General features: G+C 49.2%; 2 protein-coding genes and 1 long non-coding RNA gene across 12 annotated transcripts in view; 2 read left to right on the top strand and 1 right to left on the bottom strand.

Annotated features, from left to right (window-relative positions):
* Positions 1-5,916, top strand: part of LIMK2 (LIM domain kinase 2) — a 69,014-nt gene extending 63,098 nt beyond the window's left edge. For all 8 annotated transcript variants that reach the window (XR_012418820.1, XR_012418821.1, XM_015457315.4 and 5 more), the window contains 2 exons: positions 85-242; positions 3,811-5,916. Coding sequence is in view for 6 of the 8 variants with exons in the window: in XM_015457315.4 (XP_015312801.1) it covers positions 85-242; positions 3,811-3,955 (303 nt within the window). In the remaining 2 variants the exon portion in view is untranslated. The remainder of the gene's footprint in view (positions 1-84; positions 243-3,810) is intronic.
* Positions 5,917-7,418: 1,502 nt separating this feature from the next.
* PIK3IP1 (phosphoinositide-3-kinase interacting protein 1) lies at positions 7,419-20,943 on the bottom strand. 3 transcript variants are annotated; one of them, XR_006690057.3, is made up of 7 exons: positions 20,743-20,943; positions 19,619-19,735; positions 19,404-19,523; positions 17,931-18,131; positions 17,751-17,829; positions 17,049-17,658; positions 7,419-9,129 (listed from the first exon to the last, which is right to left on the bottom strand). XR_006690057.3 is itself a non-coding variant. In XM_005567556.5 (6 exons), the coding sequence occupies exons 1-6, from the start codon at positions 20,825-20,827 to the stop codon at positions 8,925-8,927; spliced, it is 807 nt and encodes a 268-aa protein (XP_005567613.2). In that variant the 5' UTR covers positions 20,828-20,943; the 3' UTR covers positions 7,419-8,924. The 3 variants fall into 3 exon arrangements, 2 of the variants coding, with proteins under 2 accessions (XP_005567613.2, XP_073860051.1); XM_005567556.5 differs by lacking the exon at positions 17,049-17,658; XM_074003950.1 differs by lacking the exons at positions 17,049-17,658; positions 17,751-17,829.
* Positions 19,347-22,609, top strand: part of LOC135965444 (uncharacterized) — a 51,456-nt gene continuing 48,193 nt past the window's right edge. The window contains exon 1 of the long non-coding RNA XR_010578382.2: positions 19,347-21,160. This is a non-coding gene — a long non-coding RNA (uncharacterized lncRNA). The remainder of the gene's footprint in view (positions 21,161-22,609) is intronic.

Here is a 22,609-nt window from a genome sequence, read left to right as displayed (position 1 = left end):
GTCCACATCCCAGCATCCCTTTCCCTTGCCATGTATCTGTGACCTCTGTAGTCCTTCGTAAACAGCTGTCTTCTTACCCTACAGATCATTGGGCAGGTGTATGCAGATCCTGACTGCCTTCCCCGAACACTGGACTTTGGCCTCAACGTGAAGCTTTTCTGGGAGAAGTTTGTTCCCACAGATTGTCCCCCAGCCTTCTTCCCCCTGGCCGCCATCTGCTGCAGACTGGAGCCTGAGAGCAGGTTGGTATCCTGCCTCTTTCTCCCAGATCGCAGGGTCCTGGGATGTTTGCCTCAGTCTAAGACCACCCCTGAGTGCTTCGTAAGCACAGGGGTGAGAGAAGCCTTCAGGTCAAGAATGTGGCTGTCGGCCGGGCGCGGTGGCTCACGCCTGTAATCCCAGCACTTTGGGAGGCCGAGACGGGCGGATCACGAGGTCAGGAGATCGAGACCATCCTGGCTAACACGGTGAAACCCCGTCTCTACTAAAAATACAAAAAACTAGCCGGGCGAGGCAGCGGGCGCCTGTAGTCCCAGCTACTCGGGAGGCTGAGGCAGGAGAATGGCGTGAACCCGGGAGGCGGAGCTTGCAGTGAGCCGAGATTGCGCCATTGCACTCCAGCCTGGGCGACTAAGCGAGACTCTGTCTCAAAAAAAAAAAAAAAAAAAAGAATGTGGCTGTCAACCCGTTAGCCATCTGACAACTCATATGTACAGCTTGGAGAAGAGAGAGGTAAAGTCATAGCAGCAAGTAAGCTGAATAGGACACAGACACACAGCCATTAAAAGAAAGTTTATGGGCTGGGCGCGGTGGCTCAAGCCTGTAATCCCAGCACTTTGGGAGGCCGAGACGGGCGGATCACGAGGTCAGGAGATCGAGACCATCCTGGCTAACATGGTGAAACCCCGTCTCTACTAAAATACAAAAAAAAATTAGCCAGGCGAGGTGGCGGGCGCCTGTACTCCCAGCTACTTGGGAGACTGAGGCAGGAGAATGGCGTGAACCCGGGAGGCGGGGCTTGCAGTGAGCTGAGATCTGGCCACTGCACTCCAGCCTGGGCGACAGAGCAAGACTCCGTCTCAAAAAAAAAGAAAGTTTATGGCCGGGTGCGGTGGCTCACGCCTGTAATCCCAGCACTTTGGGAGGCTGAGGCGGGCAGATCATGAGGTCAGGAGATCGAGACCATCCTGGCTAACATGGTGAAACCTCGTCTCTACTAAAAATACAAAAAAAAAATTAGCCAGGCGTGGTGGCGGGTGCCTGTAGTCCCAGCTACTCAGGAGGCTGAGGCAGGAGAATGGCATGAACCCGGGAGGTGGAGGTTGCAGTGAACCGAGATCCCGCCACTGCACTCCAGCCTGGGCGACAGAACGAGACTCTGTCTTTTAAAAAAAAAAAAAGGCTGGGCGTGGTGGCTCAAGCCTGTAATCCCAGCACTTTGGGAGGCCGAGGCGGGCGGATCACGAGGTCAGGAGATCGAGACCATCCTGGCTAACACGGTGAAACCCCGTCTCTACTAAAAAAAAAAAATACAAAAACTAGCCGGGCGAGGTGGCGGGCGCCTGTAGTCCCAGCTACTCGGGAGGCTGAGGCAGGAGAATGGCGAGAACCCGGGAGGCGGAGCTTGCAGTGAGCCGAGATCCTGCCACTGCACTCCAGCCTGGGCGACAGAGCGAGACTCCGTCTCAAAAAAAAAAAGAAAAAAAAAAAAAGAAAAGAAAAGAAAGTTTAAAAGAAGGAAATTCACCCAAACCCACTGAATACGGTAAGTGTATTCATCTTTCGATATTCCCCTGTCCATATCTACACATATACTTTTTTCTATAGTAAATAGTTCTGTATTTTGTCCTGCATTTCCCTTGTTACTATGCAGTCTTCCTGTTTATCATTTTCGTCGACAACATGAAATTCTAGTGAGAGACTGTCTGAACATATTGTAATGTAGATGTTCAGGTTTTTCCAGTTTCTCTTTACAATAGGTATTAACTACAGTGAGCAGTTTTATGCATTTTGCTAATTTCTCCTTTAAAGAAGTATTTTCGCCGGGCGCGGTGGCTCACGCCTGTAATCCCAGCACTTTGGGAGGCCGAGGCGGGCGGATCACAAGGTCAGGAGATCGAGACCACGGTGAAACCCCGTTTCTACTAAAAATACAAAAAATTAGCCGGGCGCGGTGGCGGGCGCCTGTAGTCCCAGCTACTCAGGAGGCTGAGGCAGGAGAATGGCGTGAACCCGGGAGGCGGAGCTTGCAGTGAGCCGAGATTGCGCCACCGCACTCCAGCCTGGGCGACAGAGCGAGACTCTGTCTCAAAAAACAAAAAACAAAAAAAAACAAAAAAAAAAAAAAAAAAGAAGTATTTTCAAAATTACCTTTATTCTTCTCAGGTGATCATTTCATTATTACCAAAGTTACCCTAGGTTTTTTCAAGTTTGTGGTTAAAAAACTAGAATCTGGCTGAGAGCGGTGGCTCATGCCTGTAATCCCAGCACTTTGGGAGGCCGAGGCTGATGGATCACCTACGTCTGGAGTTTGAGACCAGCCTGGCCAACATGGTGAAACCCCATCTCTACTAGAAATACAAAAATCAGCCGGGCATGGTGGCAGGTGCCTGTAATCCCAGCCTGCTGAGGAAGCTGAGGCAGAAGAATTGCTCGAACCCAGGGGTGGAAGTTGCAATGAGCCAATATCATGCCATAGCATTCCAGCCTGGGCAACAAGAGTGAAACTCTGTCTCAAAAAAAAAAAAAAAAAGAATCTTTTGTGGGGTTTTTTTCCTGCCATCAAAAATCATGTTTCTTTTAAAAACAAGTTCAAACATTACCGAAGTTTATAGCGTAGGAAATATGTCTTCTATAATCTCCCTTAACCAATATACCTCTCAACATTCTCCTCACCCCCAACTCCACCCTCCCAGGATAACCAGTTGGCACATAATCTATTTAAAAATTATTTTCAGCAGTCCACATTAGAGTTGAAATTTTCTGGTGGGAGAATCTATACCTTGTTCCTTTATAGGCCAAGGACCGCAATCCTTCAGTAACACCAGTGTAAGAGCTTGAGGAGAAACTGTGAAGCTACACAGTATTTGTTTTCTAATACCTCTTGTCAGTCATTCTAAATATCTTTCATTTATTTAAAAAATATATATATATAGTATTGAATGCCTACTGTGTGCTAGGGACTGTTCTAAGCACGTGGGTTACAGCAGTGAACAAAATAAAGGTGCCTATCCTCATAGAACATAGATTGTAGCATGGTATCTACTGTATCATACAGTAGATACAATAAACTATATTGAATATTAGAATGTGGCAAATGCTATGGAAAAAGAGTCAAGCCAAGTAAAGAGGATTGTTTAGGGTACAAGTTGCAATTTTCAATATGGTAGTCAGAGCAGGCCTCACTGAGGTGACATGACATTTAAGCATAAACATGGAGGAGGAAGAGTAAGCCTGAGCTGTCTTAGGCTTTCGGGGCAGCCAAGCCATTTCCATGGCACTAGGAGCCTGATGTTTCCAGTTCCACCTTTGATGACTGCATTTTCTCTAAGACATGGGAGGGACCTTTTCTCCTATTGTTTTTAAGTACTAACTCCAGCTAGGCCAGCCTTCTCATAGTGTTATCTAAACTTTATAGCAGATATATGAGGTAGCAGTAACATTATGTCCATTTCTCACAGAGGCACTACTAGATGAAGGAGTTTACCTGAGGTCATACAACCAGGAAGTAGCTGAGCCTAGATTCCTGCCACCCACCCCATGGCCCTGCTCATATTCTACCTGCCTCTAATTTACCTCTTTTCCTTCTAGACCAGCATTCTCAAAACTGGAGGACTCCTTTGAGGCCCTCTCCCTATACCTGGGGGAGCTGGGCATCCCACTGCCTGCAGAGCTGGAGGAGTTGGACCACACTGTGAGCATGCAGTACGGCCTGACCCGGGACTCACCTCCCTAGCCCTGGCCCAGCCCCCTGCAGGGGGGTGTTCTACAGCCAGCATTGCCCCTCTGCGCCCCATCCCTGCTGTGAGCAGGGCCGTCCGGGCTTCCTGTGGATTGGCGGCCTGTTTAGAAGCAGAACAAGCCATTCCTACTACCTCCCCAGGAGGCAAGTGAGCGCAGCACCAGGGAAATGTATCTCCACAGGTTCTGGGGCCTAGTTACTGTCTGTAAATCCAATACTTGCCTGAAAGCTGTGAAGAAGAAAAAAAAAAGCCTGGCCTTTGGGCCAGGAGGAATCTGTTACTCAGATCCACCCAGGAACTCCCTGGCAGTGGATTGTGGGAGGCTGTCGCTTACACTAATCAGCGTGACCTGGACCTGCTGGGCAGGATCCCAGGGTGAACCTGCCTGTGAACTCTGAAGTCACTAGTCCAGCTGGGTGCAGGAGGACTTCAAGCGTGTGGACGAAAGAAAGACTGGTGGCCAGAAGGCACTCAAAGGGTGTGAAAAAGACAGTGATGCTCCCCCTTTCCACTCCAGATCCTGCCCTTCCTGGAGCAAGGTTGAGGGAGTAGGTCTTGAAGAGTCCCTTAATATGTGGTAGAACAGGCCAGGAGTTAGAGAAAGGGCTGACTTCTGTTTACCTGCTCACTGGCTCTAACCAGCCCAGGGCCCACATCAATGTGAGGGGAAGCCTCCACCTCATGTTTTCAACTTACTACTGGAAACTGGCTGAGAACTTAACAGGCAACATCCTTTCTGTCTGCAACAGTCACAAGCACAGAAGAGGCTAGGGGACTAGAAAGAGGCCCTGCACTCTAGAAAGCTCAGATCAGGCCGGGCGCGGTGGCTCACGCCTGTAATCCCAGCACTTTGGGAGGCCGAGGCGGGCGGATCACAAGGTCAGGAGATCGAGACCATGGTGAAACCCCGTCTCTACTAAAAATAGAAAAAATTAGCCGGGCGCAGTGGTGGGCGCCTGTAGTCCCAGCTACTTGGGAGGCTGAGGCAGGAGAATGGCGTGAACCCAGGAGTCGGAGCTTGCAGTGAGCCGAGATTGCGCCACTGCACTCCAGCCTGGGCGACAGAGCGAGACTCCATCTCAAAAAAAAAAAAAAAAAAAAAAAAAAGAATAGAAAGCTCAGATCTTGGCTTCTGTTACTCATACTCTGGTGAGCTCCTTAGTCAGATGCCTAAGACATTTTGCCTAAAGCTAGATGGGTTCTGGAGGATAGTAGCTTGTCACAGGCCTAGAGTCTGAGGGAGGGGAGTGGGAATCTCAGCAATCTCTTGGTCTTGGCCTCATGGCAACCATTGCTAACCCTTCAGCATGCCTGGTTTAGGCAGCAGCTTGGGCTGGGAAGAGGTGGTGGCAGAGTCCCAAAGCTAAGATGCTGAGAGAGACAGCTCCCTGAGCTGGGCCATCTGACTTCTACCTCCCATGTTTGCTCTCCCAGCTCATGAGCTCCTGGGCAGCATCCTCCTGAGCCACATCTGCAGGTACTAGAAAACCTCCATCTTGGCTCCCAGAGCTCTAGGAACTCTTCATCACAACTAGATTTGCCTCTTCTAAGTGTATGTGAGGTTGCACCATATTTAATAAATTGGGAAAGGGTTTGGTGTATTAATGCAATGTGTGGTGGTTGTATTGGAGCAGGGGGAATTGATAAAGGAGTGGTTGCTGTTAATATTATCTTCTTGTTATATCTATTGGGTGGTATGTGAAATATTGTACATAGACCTGATGAGTTGTGGGACCAGATGTCATCTCTGGTCAGAGTTTACTTGATATATAGACTGTACTTCTGTGTGAAGTTTGCAAGCTTGTTGTAGGACTGAGCCCTGAACTCCCAGCAGCAGCACAGTTCAGCATTGTGTGGCTGGTTGTTTCCCAGCTGTCCCCAGCAAGTGTAGGAGTGGTGGGCCTGAACGGGGCCATTGATCAAACTAAATAAATTAAGCAGTTAAAGCAGTTAACATACCTGGCAATATGGAAAGTAAAAACATGTCTGGCTCAGGGACGTAAATGTAGAGGGTCTGCTAGCCACCTTCTGGCCTAGCCCACACAAACTCCCCATAGAGAGTTTTCATGCACCCAAGTCTAAAACCCTCAAGTAGACACCCATCTGCTCTAGAGAATATGTACATCCCACCTGAGGCAGCCCCTTCCTTGCAGCAAGTGTGACTATGACCTTCTGGCTTGGGTCTCACATGCCAGCTGAGTCATTCCTTAGGGGCCCTACCCTTTCATCCTCTTTGTATGAATACTTCTATAGCCTGGGTATCCTGGCTTGCTTTCCTCAGTGCTAGGTGCCACCTTTGTCATGGGAAGAAATGAATGCAAGTCACCCCACCCCTTGTGTTTCCCTACAAGTGCTTGAGAGGAGACCTGTTTCTTGTTGCTTCCGCATATGGGGGATGTTGTGGAGTAACCACTGGGAAGGACAATGCTATCTGGTTAGTGGGGCCTTGGGCACAATATAAATCTGTAAACCCAAAGGTGATTTCTCCCAGGCACTCTCAAAGTTTGAAGAATCCAACTTAAGGACAGAATCTGGTTCCCAAAAAAAAAAAAACTAATGATCTGGAGTACGCATTGCTGGCAGAACCACAGAGCAATGGCTGGGCATGGACAGAGTTCATCTGGGTATTCCTGAGGCTGAGAACCTGTGGCTGAAATCCCTTGGTAAAAGTCCAGGAGACACACCTGTTGGTATCTTTCCTTCTGTAGCCATAGTAGTCACCTTGCAGGGAACTTCCTCAGCCCAGGGCTGCTGCAGGCAGCCCAGTGACCCTTCCTCCTCTGCGGTTATTCCCCCTTTGGCTGCTGCAACACCATCCCCATCACCCACCCCTCAACCCCTGCTGTGTTCCAGACTTTGACAAAGGCTGTCTAGATACTCATTTTAGCTACCTCCACCTTGGAAACAATGCTGAAGGGGATCCACCAGCCACCTTATTGGGAGGCCTGCACACCTGTCCTTCCTGCAGCTTTAACCTGAAAGACTCCTGATGATAATAATCTGGACACAGAAGCTGGACACGGTGGCTCAAGCCTGTAATCTCAGCACTTTGGGAGGCCTCAGCTGGTGGATCACCTGAGATCAAATAAGAACAGCCTGACCAACATGGTGAAATCCCGTCTCTACTAAAAATACAAAAATTAGCTGGGTATGGTAGCACATACCTGTAATCCCAGCTACTCCAGAGGCTGAGGCAGGACAGTCGCTTGAACCCAGGAGGCGGAGGTTGCAGTGAGCCGAGATCGCGCCATTGCACTCCAGCCTGAGCAACAAGGGCCAAACTCCATCTCAAAAAAAAAAAAATCTGGACACAGGCTGCAGTTGTCACCTTCTAGTAACAGGGCCAGGATGAATGAAGAAAAGGCCCAGAGCTTGCCACACAGGTGTTAACAAGGTGACACAAAGCTTCTCAACTTATAGGGAATGTTCCTATTACCTCTCAAAAATCTGGCAATGTGGAGTCTTTTTTTTTTTTATTAAGTCAAATGCAGAGCAATTTCCCACACTAAATGCAGGTGTCAGAATGAGGTATATAAAACATGTATATAGAGAAATGCCTTTATAGAAAAGTAGAAACCAGTAATATTCTCTTCTCCAGCATCACTAACACCAAGAGACCCCCTGAGGTCTAGGTCCCCAAAGCAGATGGCTCCATAGAAAGCCCCACTAACCCCCATCTCCACATTGGGCAGTGGAAGGGCTCTGAAAAGGAAGCTCTATGGCCAGGGGCTGCCAGGCCTTCGAGTGTGACATCAAGGCTTAGAGGCCCTGCTGAGCTGCTACCACAGTGCAGTGGAGAAATGTTGCACTCAGTCAGGAGGCTGGGCTCTCGCCATGCCAGTAGCTTGCTTATGACCTTGGGCAAGTCACTTTTTCCTCTCTGAGGCCCTGTGTCCAAAAGGTTTAATGAACCCTTTCTAATGATTCTTTGATTGTTTTGTAAGTTAGGGGCTGTGACCCTAGCCCCACTGCCCTACAGGAAGGTGCTGGCCTGGAGGCCCACAGGACCACCTGCTAAATCAAGCCCAACTCAGGAGCAAGCCCTAAAGTGCTTTATTATCTTGCCTCTGAGCTTAGTTTCCAGGTTAACCTCTTAGAAGCAGCTCATAAGGCCCCATAGTATAATTCCCATAGGTTAGCTAACCACTCTCTTACCTGTGCAAAATGAAGACAGGTCACTATCCATCCCTGAAGAGGAACAGGCATCCCAGGTCTGCCTCTGCTCCTGTGGCCAAAGCTGCTCCTGTGGCCAAAGGCGGAGCAGATCCTTCCCTATCCTCTTCCTAAGTGGAATGCTCAGTGCAATTCTTCCCTTCCTTTCCTTGTGAAACAGGAAGAGTCCCTGGGCCCAGGCCTGGCCCATAGTTGTCAAGGCACATCATTGCTAGCAAGCTGGAGCATACCAGCACAACCTAGATCTCATTCTCAACCCAAAATTTCTGACTTCTGTACAGACTCACTTCTGGTTCTCAGAGGTCAGTAGGGAGTTCCATCCCAAATATTTTAAAAACTAAACATATTTTTTCTATCCCATCCCTTGACCTGCTTTACCTTAACCATGAATAACAGTGTATGCCACTCAAGCCCATGATGGAGACTGAGGCCATCTTAGTAAAGCACAGAGGAGCCTGGGGGAGCTCCCCATCTATCCCTGGTTCAGCTCCAGGGGTGCAGGCAATGTTTGGAAGCCCTTAGCAGCAGCATCACTGTGGGAGCTGCCAGTGTCTCCATCCACAGACAAAATCTGCTCCAAGGGATGGAGAAGGAGCACTGTTAGGACCCTGCCCAGCCTTACCCTCAGCCCACAGTGCCATCTGCTTCTGTCACTTATTAGGATTCACCAAAAAAGGAGGGGGAATGGTAGGGTTTTAACCAGAACACAAAGTGGTAGATCCTCCCAGCTGTAGGAGGGTGGGCTGTCCTGCACCAGTGTCTGCATGGGCTCCTGCCCACTGAGGGGACTCAGGCCCCAGGAGTCCCGGCCTGGCCCATAAGAGGAGTGCTGCCCTCCTGAGGGTCAACTGGAGTCTGGCTGGTGTGGACCACGACAGTCTTCTCATCCACAATCTCACAGGTAGGGTTGGTGAAGGCAGACAAGGGCAGAGTGATTCGCTGCATCTCCCTCTCACACATTTTCTGATCATGCTGTTCTTTCAAATCCTTCCCCCTGGCAGGAAAAAAAAAAAAATTCAGGCTATGCCTCCTGCATAGTTTTGCTCATTAGATGGCATCCCTGAGGTTCAGCAGTAGCAGCAGCTTGCCATCATCACAACAAATCAGTGGCTGAGCCAGGACTCAAACTCAGGTCCAGGATACTAAGATATCCATTCTGCAAGACTGCGTTTAACTCAGTAAGAAGCTCCTGCACCTCTGGTCTTAGGTTCTTCATCTGTAAAACAGGGTGACAGCAGTATGGACTTCCTACAGCTTCACCAGGACTCAGTGAAAATAAAGTAGAGGACAGAGACTTTTTTTTTTTTTTTTTTATTGAGACAGGGTCTCAACATGTTGCACAGGCTGGTCTCAAACTACTGGGGTCAAGCCAGCCTCCTGCCTCCCAAAGTATTGGGATTACAGGCATAAGTCACTGCACCTGGCCAGACAGAGACTCTTAAAGCAAGACACAGTTTTGTTCTTTCAGCCCAGGGCTCCCAGAGACCCTGAGAACTATCTGAACTTTGGACCTAACCTATAAAGTTGTCCAGAAAACTGGCCTGATCATCCTGCTGTGAGACAGCCTTCTTATCCTTAAGTCTCAGAAGGTGTGAGCCCAGGCTGGAAATGGACCATCCCTAACCCATGCAGGGGGCAAAAAGGACTGAGGGCTGCTTGGGTCAATGGGAAACAATGAAACAATGTCATCAGACCTCTCAGAGTTTTCACATACCTCTGAATTTTCATGGTGCTCACTGACCCGGTCAAACCACGGTATAACTCCATTTTACTCACGGAGTGCTCATTCCATGCTAGGGACTTAATACACCTAATCCCACATCATTCTCAGCTCAACCCTAAGAATTAGGGCTTATTCATTTTATAGAGAAAGAAATGGCCTAGAGATGTTAAGAACACTCTCCAAGGATGTGGTGGGCTCAAATCCATGTCTCTGGCTGATGCTCAGAGAAGTTCTGACCTGACCAAATTCACCCCACAAAAAATGGTGGAGCAGGGACTCAAACCCAGTCTTCTGTCTGCACAGGTAGGGTCCTTCCCACTGGACCAGGCCACCGCTAGTGCTGACTAGAGGGCTTGATGAGTGCCTGGCACACTGCACACCAGAACCAGCACTCAGAACCCAAGAGAGCATCCTCCAAAGCCAGCAACTAGACATGGGTCCAGCTGTTGGAGGAAAGAGCTTCTTCCCAGGAGCAGTTGATGGATGACTGAAACAACACAGGGGCCTGCTTCACATCTCAGGGGCATGGCTAAGATCAAATGGATTACACATCCATCAGGATGTTCAATAGAATGACTTCTAGAGACTGGGGAAGAATATTGGGGAAAAGGAGTGGGGGAGGGAAGAGGATAGAGGAGGAAGGTATCTCAGACCTGTTTTTAAACCGTCCAGTTCTCCTTCCTTGTATTCTAGTACCAGCTCAGCCTTAGCTGTGTGATACTTGGCAAAACAACCTCTGGTTTCTTCATGTGTGAAATGGAGACAATATATGCCTCAAAATATGATAATGAAGGTGAAAGCACTTTGAAAATAGTGAAACTGCTATAAAAATTCATAAAGGGACTAGGCATGGTGGCTCACACCTGCAATCCCAACACTTTGGGAAGCTGAGGAGGGAGGATTGCTTGAGCCCAGGAGTTCTAGACCAACCTGAGCAAAATGGCAAAACTCCAGCTCTACAAAAAATAAAAAATTAACCAGTTGTGGTGGCGCACACCTGTAGTCCCAGCTAGTCGGGAGGCTGAGGTAGGAGAATCACCTGAGCCTGGGAAATCGAGGACGCAGTGAGCTGTGATGGCGCCACTGCACTCCAGCCTGAGCATCAAGAGTGAGACGCTGTCTCAAAAAGAAAAAAAAAGAAAAAATCCTAAGAGGTTATTATGATTTGCCCTGAATTATGACGTGACCCATCAAGCAACATTATCTTAATTTGATTTTCCGAGGAAATTCTCTTACTGACCAGCCAAATCAAGTATTGTTTATGTGACACCAGTAATCCCTTCTTCCCTGGGCCTTAATTTCATCATCTGTGAAAAAAGGAGTTGGACTTGATAATCTCCAGGGCCCCTGACACTGTAAAATTCTTCACATGACATATGCTGATTCTCTATTTCTCCCTGTAAGGTCAGAGGAGGCAAATCTGTGAGCTCATCCTCCTGAATCACCCTGGGCGATGGTTTCTGAACATGCAAACCTGAGGCTCCTGCCCTATCCTTCTCATTAGCTTCTGTACTGGACACCATCAATTGCCACAGCAGAAAAACTCGCAGAGCACCCAGAGGGAAAATGAAGGGACAGTGTTCGTGGGTGGGTGGTCTGTATCAAAGCCTCCTTGACTCACATCCTGAGATTCACTAGCCTTGAGCACTGTTCATCAGCACAGCTGCTACCATGTAGAAGGAAACACCTCCATAATAAAAGCCAGTTTCTTCAAGGCTGCTCATGTAGGGAGAAATCTGGAAGGTCTGGGTTTAATTTTATTAAGGGAGTCCTTAAGCCTGTGGAAGACCAAAAGGCAATTTACAAAAAAAATGGAATATACAAGTATCTTTTGCCGAGGTTTGAATTTCAAAATCTAAGGGGCTGGAGTAAGAGGGAAAGCAGGAATTCACATTTCCTAAGTATGTACTAAGGTGCCAGGAAATGGCCTAATGGCCTTCCCATCATCCAGGATGAAAAGAGCTACCTATGCACAGGCTGGATGTCTTTTTTTTTTTTTTTTTTTTTTTTTTTTGTAGATCAGTCCTGCCATGTTGCCAGGACTGATCTCAAACTCCTGGCCTTAAGGGATCCTCCCGCCTCTTGAGGCATGAACCACCATGCCCAGCTATAATCCCCCTTTTTTTTCTTTTTGAGGTACAGTTTCCCTCTTGTTGCCCAGGCTGGAGTGCAATGGCGTGATCTCGGCTCACCGCAACCTCCGCCTCCCGGGTTCAAGCGATTCTCCTGCCTCAGCCTCCCGAGTAGCTGGGAATACAGGCATGCACCACCACGCCCAGCTTATTTTGTATTTTTAATAGAGATGGGGCTTCTCCATGTTGGTCAGACTGATCTCCAACTCCTGATCTCAGGTGATTCACCCGCCTCCGCCTCCCAAAGTGCTGGGATTATAGGCGTGACCCACCGCACCCAGCCTAATCCCCCTTTTATAGATGAAGAAACTGAGGCTTTTGAGTTTAACTTTGGCACCCTGCTTTCCTCAGCAACCTCCTTTACCTGTGGCCAGCTGAGCTGCTGATAATGGCCAGGCTGCATCATATACAAGTCTTCAGGGAAAAAAAATCAATTTGTATTAATGGGGCAGAGCAGGGCTGGAAGAGCAGTCAAGGGTAAAGGAAGCAGATGCTGGGACTAGTCTGGATTAGTCTTACCATTTACAAGCCCGGAAGCACACTCAATCCTATGTGCCTGCTGTTAATGGTACCTTTGAGTCCTGGAGGTGCAGTGACTGCTCCCAGCTCCCTCGGGAGACCTTTGAGAGGCCACTAGGCCCGCTACACTGACCATCAGGCAGCCTAGCCTCTTCTCACTGCTTGGGGTAGGGGCTGGTTAGCCGGGGTGTTGTGTGGCAGCCAAGAAAGAACAAAAGGCTTATTCACTGACTTAGCTCCTCTCCTAAGAGGGTGGAGTGGTGTTGACCTACAGTTTTTCCCTCCCCTTTTTAAATAAGACCTCCCCCTGAAGCTAGTGCAGACACTACACTTAGCTCCTCAGTCACAGACTGGCTGTTTGAACCTCGTGGCCTAGACTACCAGGACAAAGAACCAGCCAGGCTGAGCTCCCACCCACCCCCATTTACAGCCCTTCCTCCCCTAAGACGAAGCCTGGTGCCTGCCCACCCTTCCCAGCCAGGGAAAAGCTCCGTCCCATTAGGCAAGCCTCATGGCCTTTGGCAGAGCTCAAAGCTTAACAGTACCTACCCTGACTGCTTGCTCCAAGGCCAGGGTGGGACTGGGAGCTCAGCTGGCCAGAGAGAGCAGGTGTAGATGAAGCTGCTGCCTGCCTCCAACTTCCTCTCCCAGAGTATGGAAGCACCACAGACCTCGTTCAGACTACATGGGTCTTCTTCAATTATTACTCTGAGCTGCTATTTTCCCTGTCAGAAGCAGTGCTGTGCCACACTGCTGCTCAGGAAAAGCTCCCAAGGCAGCTACAGGTAATAATCATAAGAGCAGCCAACATTTATTTCCTGCTTTAATAAGTAAGGCCCTACTGTATGCTGCCTCGAACTTCCTCTCCCAGGTTATGGAACACCAATTGTATGCCTAAACTATACTGTCCAATTTCATCCTCACAACCTATGTGGTATCTATTTTGACCTGTTTCATAGATAGGAAGGCAGATGCAGAGAAGTTACACTCTTTAAGCAAATGGCAGAGCTGGAATTTGAACCCAGTCTTACCACCAGCAATACTGTCTTTTTAGGAAATAGAGTTGGGAGGATCATCATATCTAACCCCCTTACAGTACAGATGAAGAAATTGAAGTCCAGAGAAGGTAAATAACTTGTCCAGTGTAACATCCAGAATATGTGAAAGTTCCAGAACTAGATCTTGTTTCTTCTGACTTTAAACCCAGCCTTATTTTTTAAAGTTTCTATTTTTCCTACTGTCCTTTGTGATTCAAAGCAAATTTACATGAGGCTACTGGGCCTTGCTGGACTTGTTGGAGATACTGATAATCCTCAGACATACGTTACTAGCTGCGTAGCCTGGCCATTGTACTTAACTCTGTTAGGTCTCAGCTCCTCACTGTAAAATGATGTAACAGTGCTCCTAGTGTGGTTGTGAGGCTTAGTCAAGATAATCAGGAGGCTGGCTGCAGTGGCTCATGCCTGTAATCCCAGCACTTTGGGAGGCCGAGGCGAGTGGATTGCCTGAGGTTACAAGTTCGAGACCAGCCTGGCCAACATGGTGAAACCCATCTCCGCTACAAATACAAAAATTAGCAGGGCATGGTGGCAGGTGCCTCTAATCCCAGCTAGTCGGTAGGCTGAGCCAGGAAAATCATTTGAACCCAGGAGGCGGAGGTTGCAGTGAGCCGACAGAGCGAGACTCTGTCTCAAAAAAAAAAAAAAAAAAGAAAAAAGATAATCAGGGAAGAAAAAAAGATAATACAGTAGGGCCTTACTTATTAAGAAAGCATGAAATAAATGTTGGCTGCTATTGTGATTATTACCTGATTGGTGTGCTATTGTTTCTGTTTACATTTAATACTTATAATAATCTTAGATGGGTGGGTGTGAAGGGGGGATATATCCCCATTTAACAGACAAGATATCAAGGCTCAGAGGACACCTGAACCCTACAGCTCTTTTCAGGACACTCTGCTCTCTGACTTTAGGAAGAAATGGAGGCTGCAAGCTTGTTTTTAGCCCACATGCGGTTTCCTGTGGTACAGTCTGTTCTGAGAGCAGTTCTGCTGAGGAAAGGAGTGATCTGGTCGTTAGTGACAGGGAGTCTGGTGACTGGGTGCCCTGCCCTGAGTTTATAGGAAAATAAATTTTAGGCCTTAGGGCAGTCTCATGACAGCCTAAAGGAACAAATCTAGAAGAAAAAGACTTCCACTGGGCACCAGAACTGAGCTCAGAATTAAGAATGTTGGCTGGGCGCGGTGGCTCAAGCCTGTAATCCCAGCACTTTGGGAGGCCGAGACGGGCGGATCACGAGGTCAGGAGATCGAGACCATCCTGGCTAACACGGTGAAACCCCGTCTCTACTAAAAAATACAAAAAAAAAAAACTAGCCGGGCGAGGTGGCGGGCGCCTGTAGTCCCAGCTACTCGGGAGGCTGAGGCAGGAGAATGGTCTAAACCCGGGAGGCGGAGCTTGCAGTGAGCTGAGATCCGGCCACTGCACCCCAGCCTGGGCGACAGAGCAAGACTCCGTCTCAAAAAAAAAAAAAAAAAAAAAAAGAATTAAGAATGTTTAGTCAGTTCAAGCACCTGGAAGGCCGGGAAACTGTCACAGGATTGCAGGACAGCCGAATGCTGTCGAGTGGCTGGGGAAAAAGGAAATCTTTCAAGGACTAAATTCAGCCAGTGTGGCTTAGGTCTGCTTATGAATTGTAAGGCTAGGGCCACAACATCACTAACTCTGAAATGAATAAGCAGGTGTCCCTGGACCTGCCATGTCAACCATCCCATTGTGGGAAACAACCTCAGACTGGAAGTCAGGATGTCCTCTCAAGTCAATGCTTTCCCTCTCTGGACCTCTGCTTCCTGCATCACAAGAAATCAGACAGCACTAGTCCATTACCCACTTTTTTTTTTTTTTTTTTTTTTTTTGAGACAGGATCTCACTCTGTCACCCAGGCTGGAGTGCAGTGGCACAATCATGGCTCACCGCAGCCTTGACCTCCCAGGCTCAGGTGATCCTCCCACCTCAGCCTCCTTAGTAACTAGGGCTACAGGCGCCCACCACCATGCCTGGCTAATTTTTGTATTTTTTTGTAGAGACACGATTTTGCCATGTTGCCCATGCTGTTCTCGAACTCTTGGGCTCAAGCGATCCACCTGCCTCAGCCTCCCAAAGTGCTAGGATTACAGGTATGAGCCACTGCGCCTGGCCCATTACCCACATTATTTATTTATTTATTTATTTTGAGATGGAGTCTCGCTCTGTCGCCCAGGCTGGAGTGCAGTGGCACAATCTCAGCTCACTGCAACCTCCACCTCCCAGGTTCAAGCAATTCTTCTGCCTCAGCCTCCCAAGTAGCTGGGATTACAGGTGCCCGCCACCACGCCTGGCTAGTTTTTTATATTTTTAGTAGAGATGGGGTTTCACTATGTTGGCCAGGCTGGTCTCGAACTCCTGACCTCACGATCCGCCTGCCTCAGCCTCCCAAAGTGCTGGGATTACAGGCATGAGCCATCACGCCCAGCCACACATTTCATAGAAAAGAAAAATAGTTATCATTTACTGACCACTTACTATGTGCCACACCCTGAGCTAAGTAGTCACAAGCCTTAGCTTCACACAATGATGTGGAGTAGGAAATTGAAGCAATTTGCCCAGGGTCACAGAGATAGCTAGTTAGAGGACTTCTCTCCACCAAATGCTAGGTGTGTAACCTCAGGTAAAGTATATAATCCCCTCTTGCCTCAGTTTCCTCATCTGTAAACTGGAGATAATAACATTTACCTCATAAAGGTGATTATGAGAATTGAGTTAAAGCATGTGCTTGAAGCAGTGTCTGGCATATGGTACATGTTTGCTACTGCTGTTATTATTATACCCAAACTTCCCCTTTTTCATCTGTAATGAGGAGGTTGACTACAAGGCCTCTAAAGATGCCCTGCTGGGTGATCCACTGAGGCTGTGGGCTCAGACATGGCCCTCACCACTGGAAAATGCAGACTGCATGCCAGGTATGGTGGTTCATGCCTATACACTTTGGGAGGCTGAGGTAGGAGGATCACTTGAGCTCAGGAGTTTGAGACTAGCCTGCGCAACATAGTGAGACCCTGTCTCTACAAAAAATTTAAAAATCAGCCAGGCATGGTGAGACATGCCTGTAGTCCCAGCTACTCGGTGGGGGTGGGTGGGGTTAATCACTTGAGCCCTGGGAGGTTGAGGCTGCAGTGAGCCGTGATCGCACCACTGTACTCAAGCCTAGGCAATAGGGCGAGACCCTGAAAAAAAAAAATCAAAGAAATGAAGGAAAGGAGACGGATGGACAGAAGGAAGGAAGGAAGGACGGAAGGACGGAAGGAAGGAAGGAAGGAAATTAAATAAATAAATAAATGCAGGCTACTGTGTCACTTTCCTCATAGGAAGATTTCTCAGACCATAGAGGAGAATATTACAGACACCCAAGGCTAGAGGTCAAATCCCCTGATTTTGCCCAAGAATAGCAACTAATTTTCCAGAATCAGCCAGTGATGTAAAGACAAATGCCAGTCTGGCTTACCATCATTCACCAGTCACTGATGGGCATCTCGTGGGACCTTTCAAATAAGCATTCTTCTGCTGCCCCAGCCACAGGTCATGTCCTTGAGTTTCATAGGTCACCTCTTTGGCTTTCTCACATGTGGTGAAGAGTGGCAAACAGACTTTCTGTTCTCCATCTCACTTTTTTCTTCCCTAGCAGAGGAGATCCCACTGCTTATAGCTCAGGAAATTTAAGCCCCAACTGCAAAAACAGTGGCTGGAAACCTTTTCTAGTAGCAGAATTTTATAACTCACAGAAAGAATTCGGTCTTAAGGTCCCTGCAATCAGTGTCCAGCCTGATTTCTGCAGTGCCACTCGCTTCAATGCCAGGCATGTTGGATCAGACAGCAGGGAATTTGCTATCAAAACAGCTGGGTCTGAATCCAGGTTCTGCCACTCCCAGGCAGTGTGACTTTGAGCAAGTCTCTGACAGAGGCTTCTTCGTTTGTAAAATGGGGAACAAGAAGATACCTCACAAGGCTTTTAAGTGAGGTGTAAAGGCACCAAAGGAAAGGGTTTGTCCAAGGTCAGCGGATAAAGACTAGGACCAAGTCTCTACATCTTGAGCTGATTTTCAACATCTTGCTTCCTTTTGGGAAAGAAAGCCACAAAGTTTGATTTGACTTTGTGTACCTTCCTCCCCTCCTCCTCTCAAGAGGGCCCAGAAGAGAAGCTACTGACCTCTTGTAGGAGTAGCCCAAGATGATGCCAGCTCCGATGGCAATGATGATCACCATCATGGTAATGCCCAGCACGTAGCCTGCCAAGGACAGGACACAAGGTCCCATTAGCCACACCCCAATCAGCAAATGACATCTCTTGATGAATCCCAACAAGGGCAGGGGTGGGGGACCGTCATACCCAGAGTTCCCAGGTCCTTTTTCTCCTTGGAGTTCATCCGCACCCGCTGGCTGATCCCAATCACTGGCTGCACAGCGGCCGCCTCACTCCGGGAGGGCAGGGTGTTGGCAGGAGCGAACACCTGCATCTCATCTACACCTGGCCCTTCAGACGCTTCCTCGATTTCTGTCGTGGAGGTTGGCAGGGCCTGGGAGGTGGTCTCTGGAGATGAGGTGGGAAACAGCTCTCATCAGGGACTGCCCTGAGTGAATTCCACAGCTGAACCTGGTCCGAGTGTTAGGGGACATGTAGGTGGGTCACCTAAGAACGTCCCCCCACACACAACCCAAAGTCAAACTCTGCCCTAGAAGCAAGATCAAGCCTGAGAGGACTGAACCATCTCGGGGACAAGACAAATGAAAGGGGAAGGCCGTAGGGAAGGGCCTCTCTCCTGCATCCCACGTCTTTATCTGTACAAATCCTTGCTATTTCTCAAGGCCCCTCTCGGTTGCCGTCTTCTGCAGGGGATTCCCCCCATCTCCACTCCAGGAAACAACCCATGCTTCCTCTGAGCAGCTCACATCTAAGCGTATGCTCTGTGCCAATCCTTAGGTGAGATGCTTCACTTTGTGCAGGAAGCAGTGGCTCACGCCTGTAATCCCAACACTTTGGGAGGCCAGGCGGGCGGCGGGCGGATCACCTGAGGTCAGGACTTTGAGAGCAGCCAGGCCAACATGGTGAAACCCCGTCTCTACTAAAAATATAAAAATTAGCTGGACGTCGTGGTGCACGCTTGTTATCCCAGCTACTCAGGAGGCTGAGGCAGGAGAATCACTGCAACGCCGGAGGCGAAAGTTGCAGTGAGCCGAAATCGCGCCACTGCACTCCAGCCTGGGTGACAGAACGAGACTCCGACTCAAAAAAAAAAAAAAAAAAAAAAAGCTTTACTTTGATTATCCCATTTAATCCTAGAAAACTGTCTTGCTGCTTTGGGAGCAAAAAGCCTGCGCTCTAGAATCTAAGAAATGTGAATTCAAATCTGTCCCCTGCCACTGCCTTCGGTCAATCGCTTAACTTCTCTGAAGCTCAAATCCCCCAAACGGCTTCTTCCCAAACGGCTTCTTCCCGCGATGTGTGTCGGGGGAGGTGGGGGATCGGGGGTTGTGAGCAGTGTGGGTCTAGCGCACTGCAGACCCTCAGCAAACGGTCAACAAACGCTGAAGGTCCAAAAGCCACTCCTCGGGGCGCACGGCGGAAAAACCTAGCCTCGCCCCGCGCAGTTGTTTACAAGCGCTCGCCGCGGATGAGCTCATACGAGTGGCGGCGGTGGCCAATGGGCTTTGAGCCCCGTGGCCTGGAGACAGCCCTGGCCAATCGGACGGCGCGAAGGCGGAGCGGGGCCGGCCGGCATCGCGCGGCTGCACGTGCGCGGCGGTTGTCCGCCGCTCCCTGTCAGCCACAGGAGCGGGGATTCCCGGGGTCCCGGGTAGGTACCTGGACATCTCAGGTCCTCGCAAGGCCGCTTCTCAGGGACGCCGGCCTCGCCACTGACGTAGCACCAGGGCCCGCGCGGGTCCTCGTCCGGGTTTCTGCAGTAACTGTGATTCCCGGCGCCTAAGAGGGAAGAGAAGGAAATGTGTGCTGGGGCTGGGACCTGGACCGCGGCTGCCGCCCGCCAGCCCCGGCGCCATACTCCGGAGGACACTTACCCCACACGGGGGCCGAGGCCAGCCCGCTCTGCGCGTCCAGCCAGTTGAGGCAGAGGAGGCCCGGCGCGGGGGAGGTCTGGTCCTCCCTGTACAGGTGGCCGTTGTCCCAGAAACAACCTGTGGGAAGAGAAGCCCCCGGACACAGAGTAGCGGGCAGCGAAGGGAAGACGCCCAGCGTGGCGGGCAGTGGAGCTGGGACAACCCGGGCCGAGCCCCAGCCTGGCTAGGGGACCCTGGGCCCTGCTGGGCCTCCCTCTCCTCTCCTGGCAACACCCCACGCCCTCCGCCCCCTCCCCACAACCCTACACACACCTCAGAGGGTTGCTGTGCGGCCCGAAAGAGACGGAAAAGAAAGCGCCTGTGAAGCCCCTAGCCTGTGCCTGGCCCTTAGTCAACGTTCAGAGACTGTTAGGTTTTATTTATTTATTTTTGAAACCCGGAAAGCGCTGCAGAAGTGTAAAGGGTTGTTACTCTTGAACTTGTGACCACTTTGGAGGAGGAGATGGAGAGAAGGAGGCCTGGCTTAGGGTCCCTTTGAGGAGATGGGAGTTTTGGGACGGTGGGCGGCCAGACGTGACATTTATCCCTGTGTTGTAATGGTCAGTTACATAAACTCCGGTGTTTCTTCGTCCACGGATACGGCCACCTACTGCCCGTTTAACAGGCAATACTCTCTCCCAGGAGAATTCTCCAGGAGCCTTGACTCCGTCAGGCAAAAGATTCAAGAGAGCCTCAAACAGGAAACCGGCCTCATCGCTGACTGGATGAGACTCCAAGCTCCCACTCCCCTCTGCAGGAGAACCACAGGAGGAGGCTGGGGAAGGAGGACCACACCATGCAAAGGTCTTAGAAAGAACAGGGCTTGGGGAGTAGGGGAGATGAACCCCCAAGCTCCATCCACTCATGAGCAAGGAAAGGCAAAGAGAAAGTGGCTTCTTGCCTTTGTTCTTAATGGCAAAGATGGAGCTGCAAGCCCCTGACAAGGAAAGGAGGGGTGGAAAAGCTTTCACAGGACAACAGAAACCAGCTAAACGCTTCGCTTCCTGTCATCCTGGCCCTGTATGGGGGACTTTACCCCTTCTGTTTCATGAAGTTGCTGCGGAAAAGAAAGATTGTAATCTCACCTCCAGATCCGTAGGCTTCTGCTAGGAGCATGTTGCTGACGAGGAATGCTTGTACCCAGGCCAACAGCATCCTTGCCTCCTTCATCTTGCAGGTGATTGAACGACCAGTGTTTAACTGGGGCCCCCTTTGCGGCGGCTCTGCCTCCCGGTCCCAGCCTTGCAGTCAGACCTGCCCTTGTTATGCTCTTCTGGTAAACAGCCTCTCTTTAGAGCTGGGAGCTTCCCAGCTAGCTTGCTGCAGCGCGAGCTGTTTTTCAGCTGAAAGGCGCCCCCTGGGTCCTAAGCCTCCTAGGTCATGCAAAATCTGACTCTGAGCCAAGAAAGGAACTCAGCCAAGAGATATGCAGGTTGTGCTTAGCAGTTTGAGACCTGCGAGGCTGCATCCCCGGGGTTTTTCATCTCTTCTGTTTCCATTTGTGTGAGTACAGAAAAAATAATTCTATCAAGGGGCATCATGGGATGTGGGAAATTATAAGCAATAAAACACAGAGCACTTTAGGGAGTTGTGCACCCAGGAGGAATTCATGATCTCATAGGGGGCAAAAATAAGAGTATCTGGTGGGGAGTGGAGTAACACTTTTTTTGTTTTTGTTTTTTTCTTTTTGAGACAGAGTCTTACACTGTCGCCCAGGGTTGGAGTGCAATAGTGCAATCTCGGCTCACTGCAACCTCCAACTGCCGGGTTCTTGCAATTCTCCTGCCTCAGCCTCCCGAATAGCTGGGATTACAGGTACACACCACCACACCCAGCTAATTTTTTGTATTTTTAGTAGAGTCGGAGTTTCATTTTGTTGGCCAGACTGGTCTTGAACTCCTGACCTCGTGATCCGCCCGTCTCGGCCTCCCAAAGTGTTGGGATTACAGGCGTGAGCCACCGTGCCCGGCCAAGTAACACTTTATCCCCATCCTTGAAAAAGAAAAAGGGCCTTTATGAACACTGACACTAAAAAAAAACAAAAAAACAAAACAAAAACAGTGTAACTTGGCCAGCGTCAAATCTGTCACATTGCTTTACTTACATTTGAGGTTTTTTGGGGTGTTGTATATAGCAGTAATATAGAAGGAGTATCTTTAGTTGAAAACACATGTTATGCAAACATGGAAAAATTTGCTCAGCTACATTGTAATAGTCTGCCCTTTCTGCCAGCCCTGAATTGTATAGAGGAAGTTAAGTAAAATGTTTGCTTTTTTTCCCCCTCACCCTATAGGGAATCCATTTGCTGTAATTTATATCCATCATTAAATCTCAGCATATCCATTTGACTTAGGCCTTTTGGAGTTAGGCGGAAGGACCCTTCTTCCTGTTTGGCTGACAGTTCAAGTTCCCAGGCAGCCTTAAGAAACTGAGAGAGAGAGCAGAGTGATTTGCCAAGACTACCTTGTGACTCAGTCACATCCCAAAATAGAAATGGGAAACACTGTTTCGATCTTGCAGGCAGTAATACAAGGAGGAAAACAACTTTCCAATTTTTTTTTTTTTTTTTTTTTTTTTTTTTTTTTTTTTTTGAGGCGGAATCTCTGTCTCTCAGGCTGGAGTGCAGTGGCACCATTTCCGCTTACTGCAACCTCCACATCCCAGGTTCAAGCAATTATCCTGCCTCAGCCTCCCAAGTAGCTGGGATTAAAGGTGTGCGCCACCACACCTGGCTAATTTTTTTTTTTGAAATTTTTTTTAGTAGAGATGGGGTTTCACCATGTTGGCCAGGCTGGTCTCAAACTCCTGACGTCAGGTGATCCACCCACCTCGGCTTGTCAAAGTGCTGGGATAACAGTTGTGAGCCACTGTGCCTGGCCACTTTACTAAATAAATTTTAAAAGCTTTATCAGAGAAGAAAGCTAATGTCAATTCAAGTAATCTGAGGTGAAT

The sequence above is a fragment of the Macaca fascicularis genome, chromosome 10 (genome assembly GCF_037993035.2).
Source record: "Macaca fascicularis isolate 582-1 chromosome 10, T2T-MFA8v1.1".
In the NCBI taxonomy this organism is placed as follows: domain Eukaryota; kingdom Metazoa; phylum Chordata; class Mammalia; order Primates; family Cercopithecidae; genus Macaca; species Macaca fascicularis.
The sequence above is the reverse complement of the archived record's forward strand: the minus strand, read 5'-3'. Positions and strand labels throughout refer to the sequence as shown.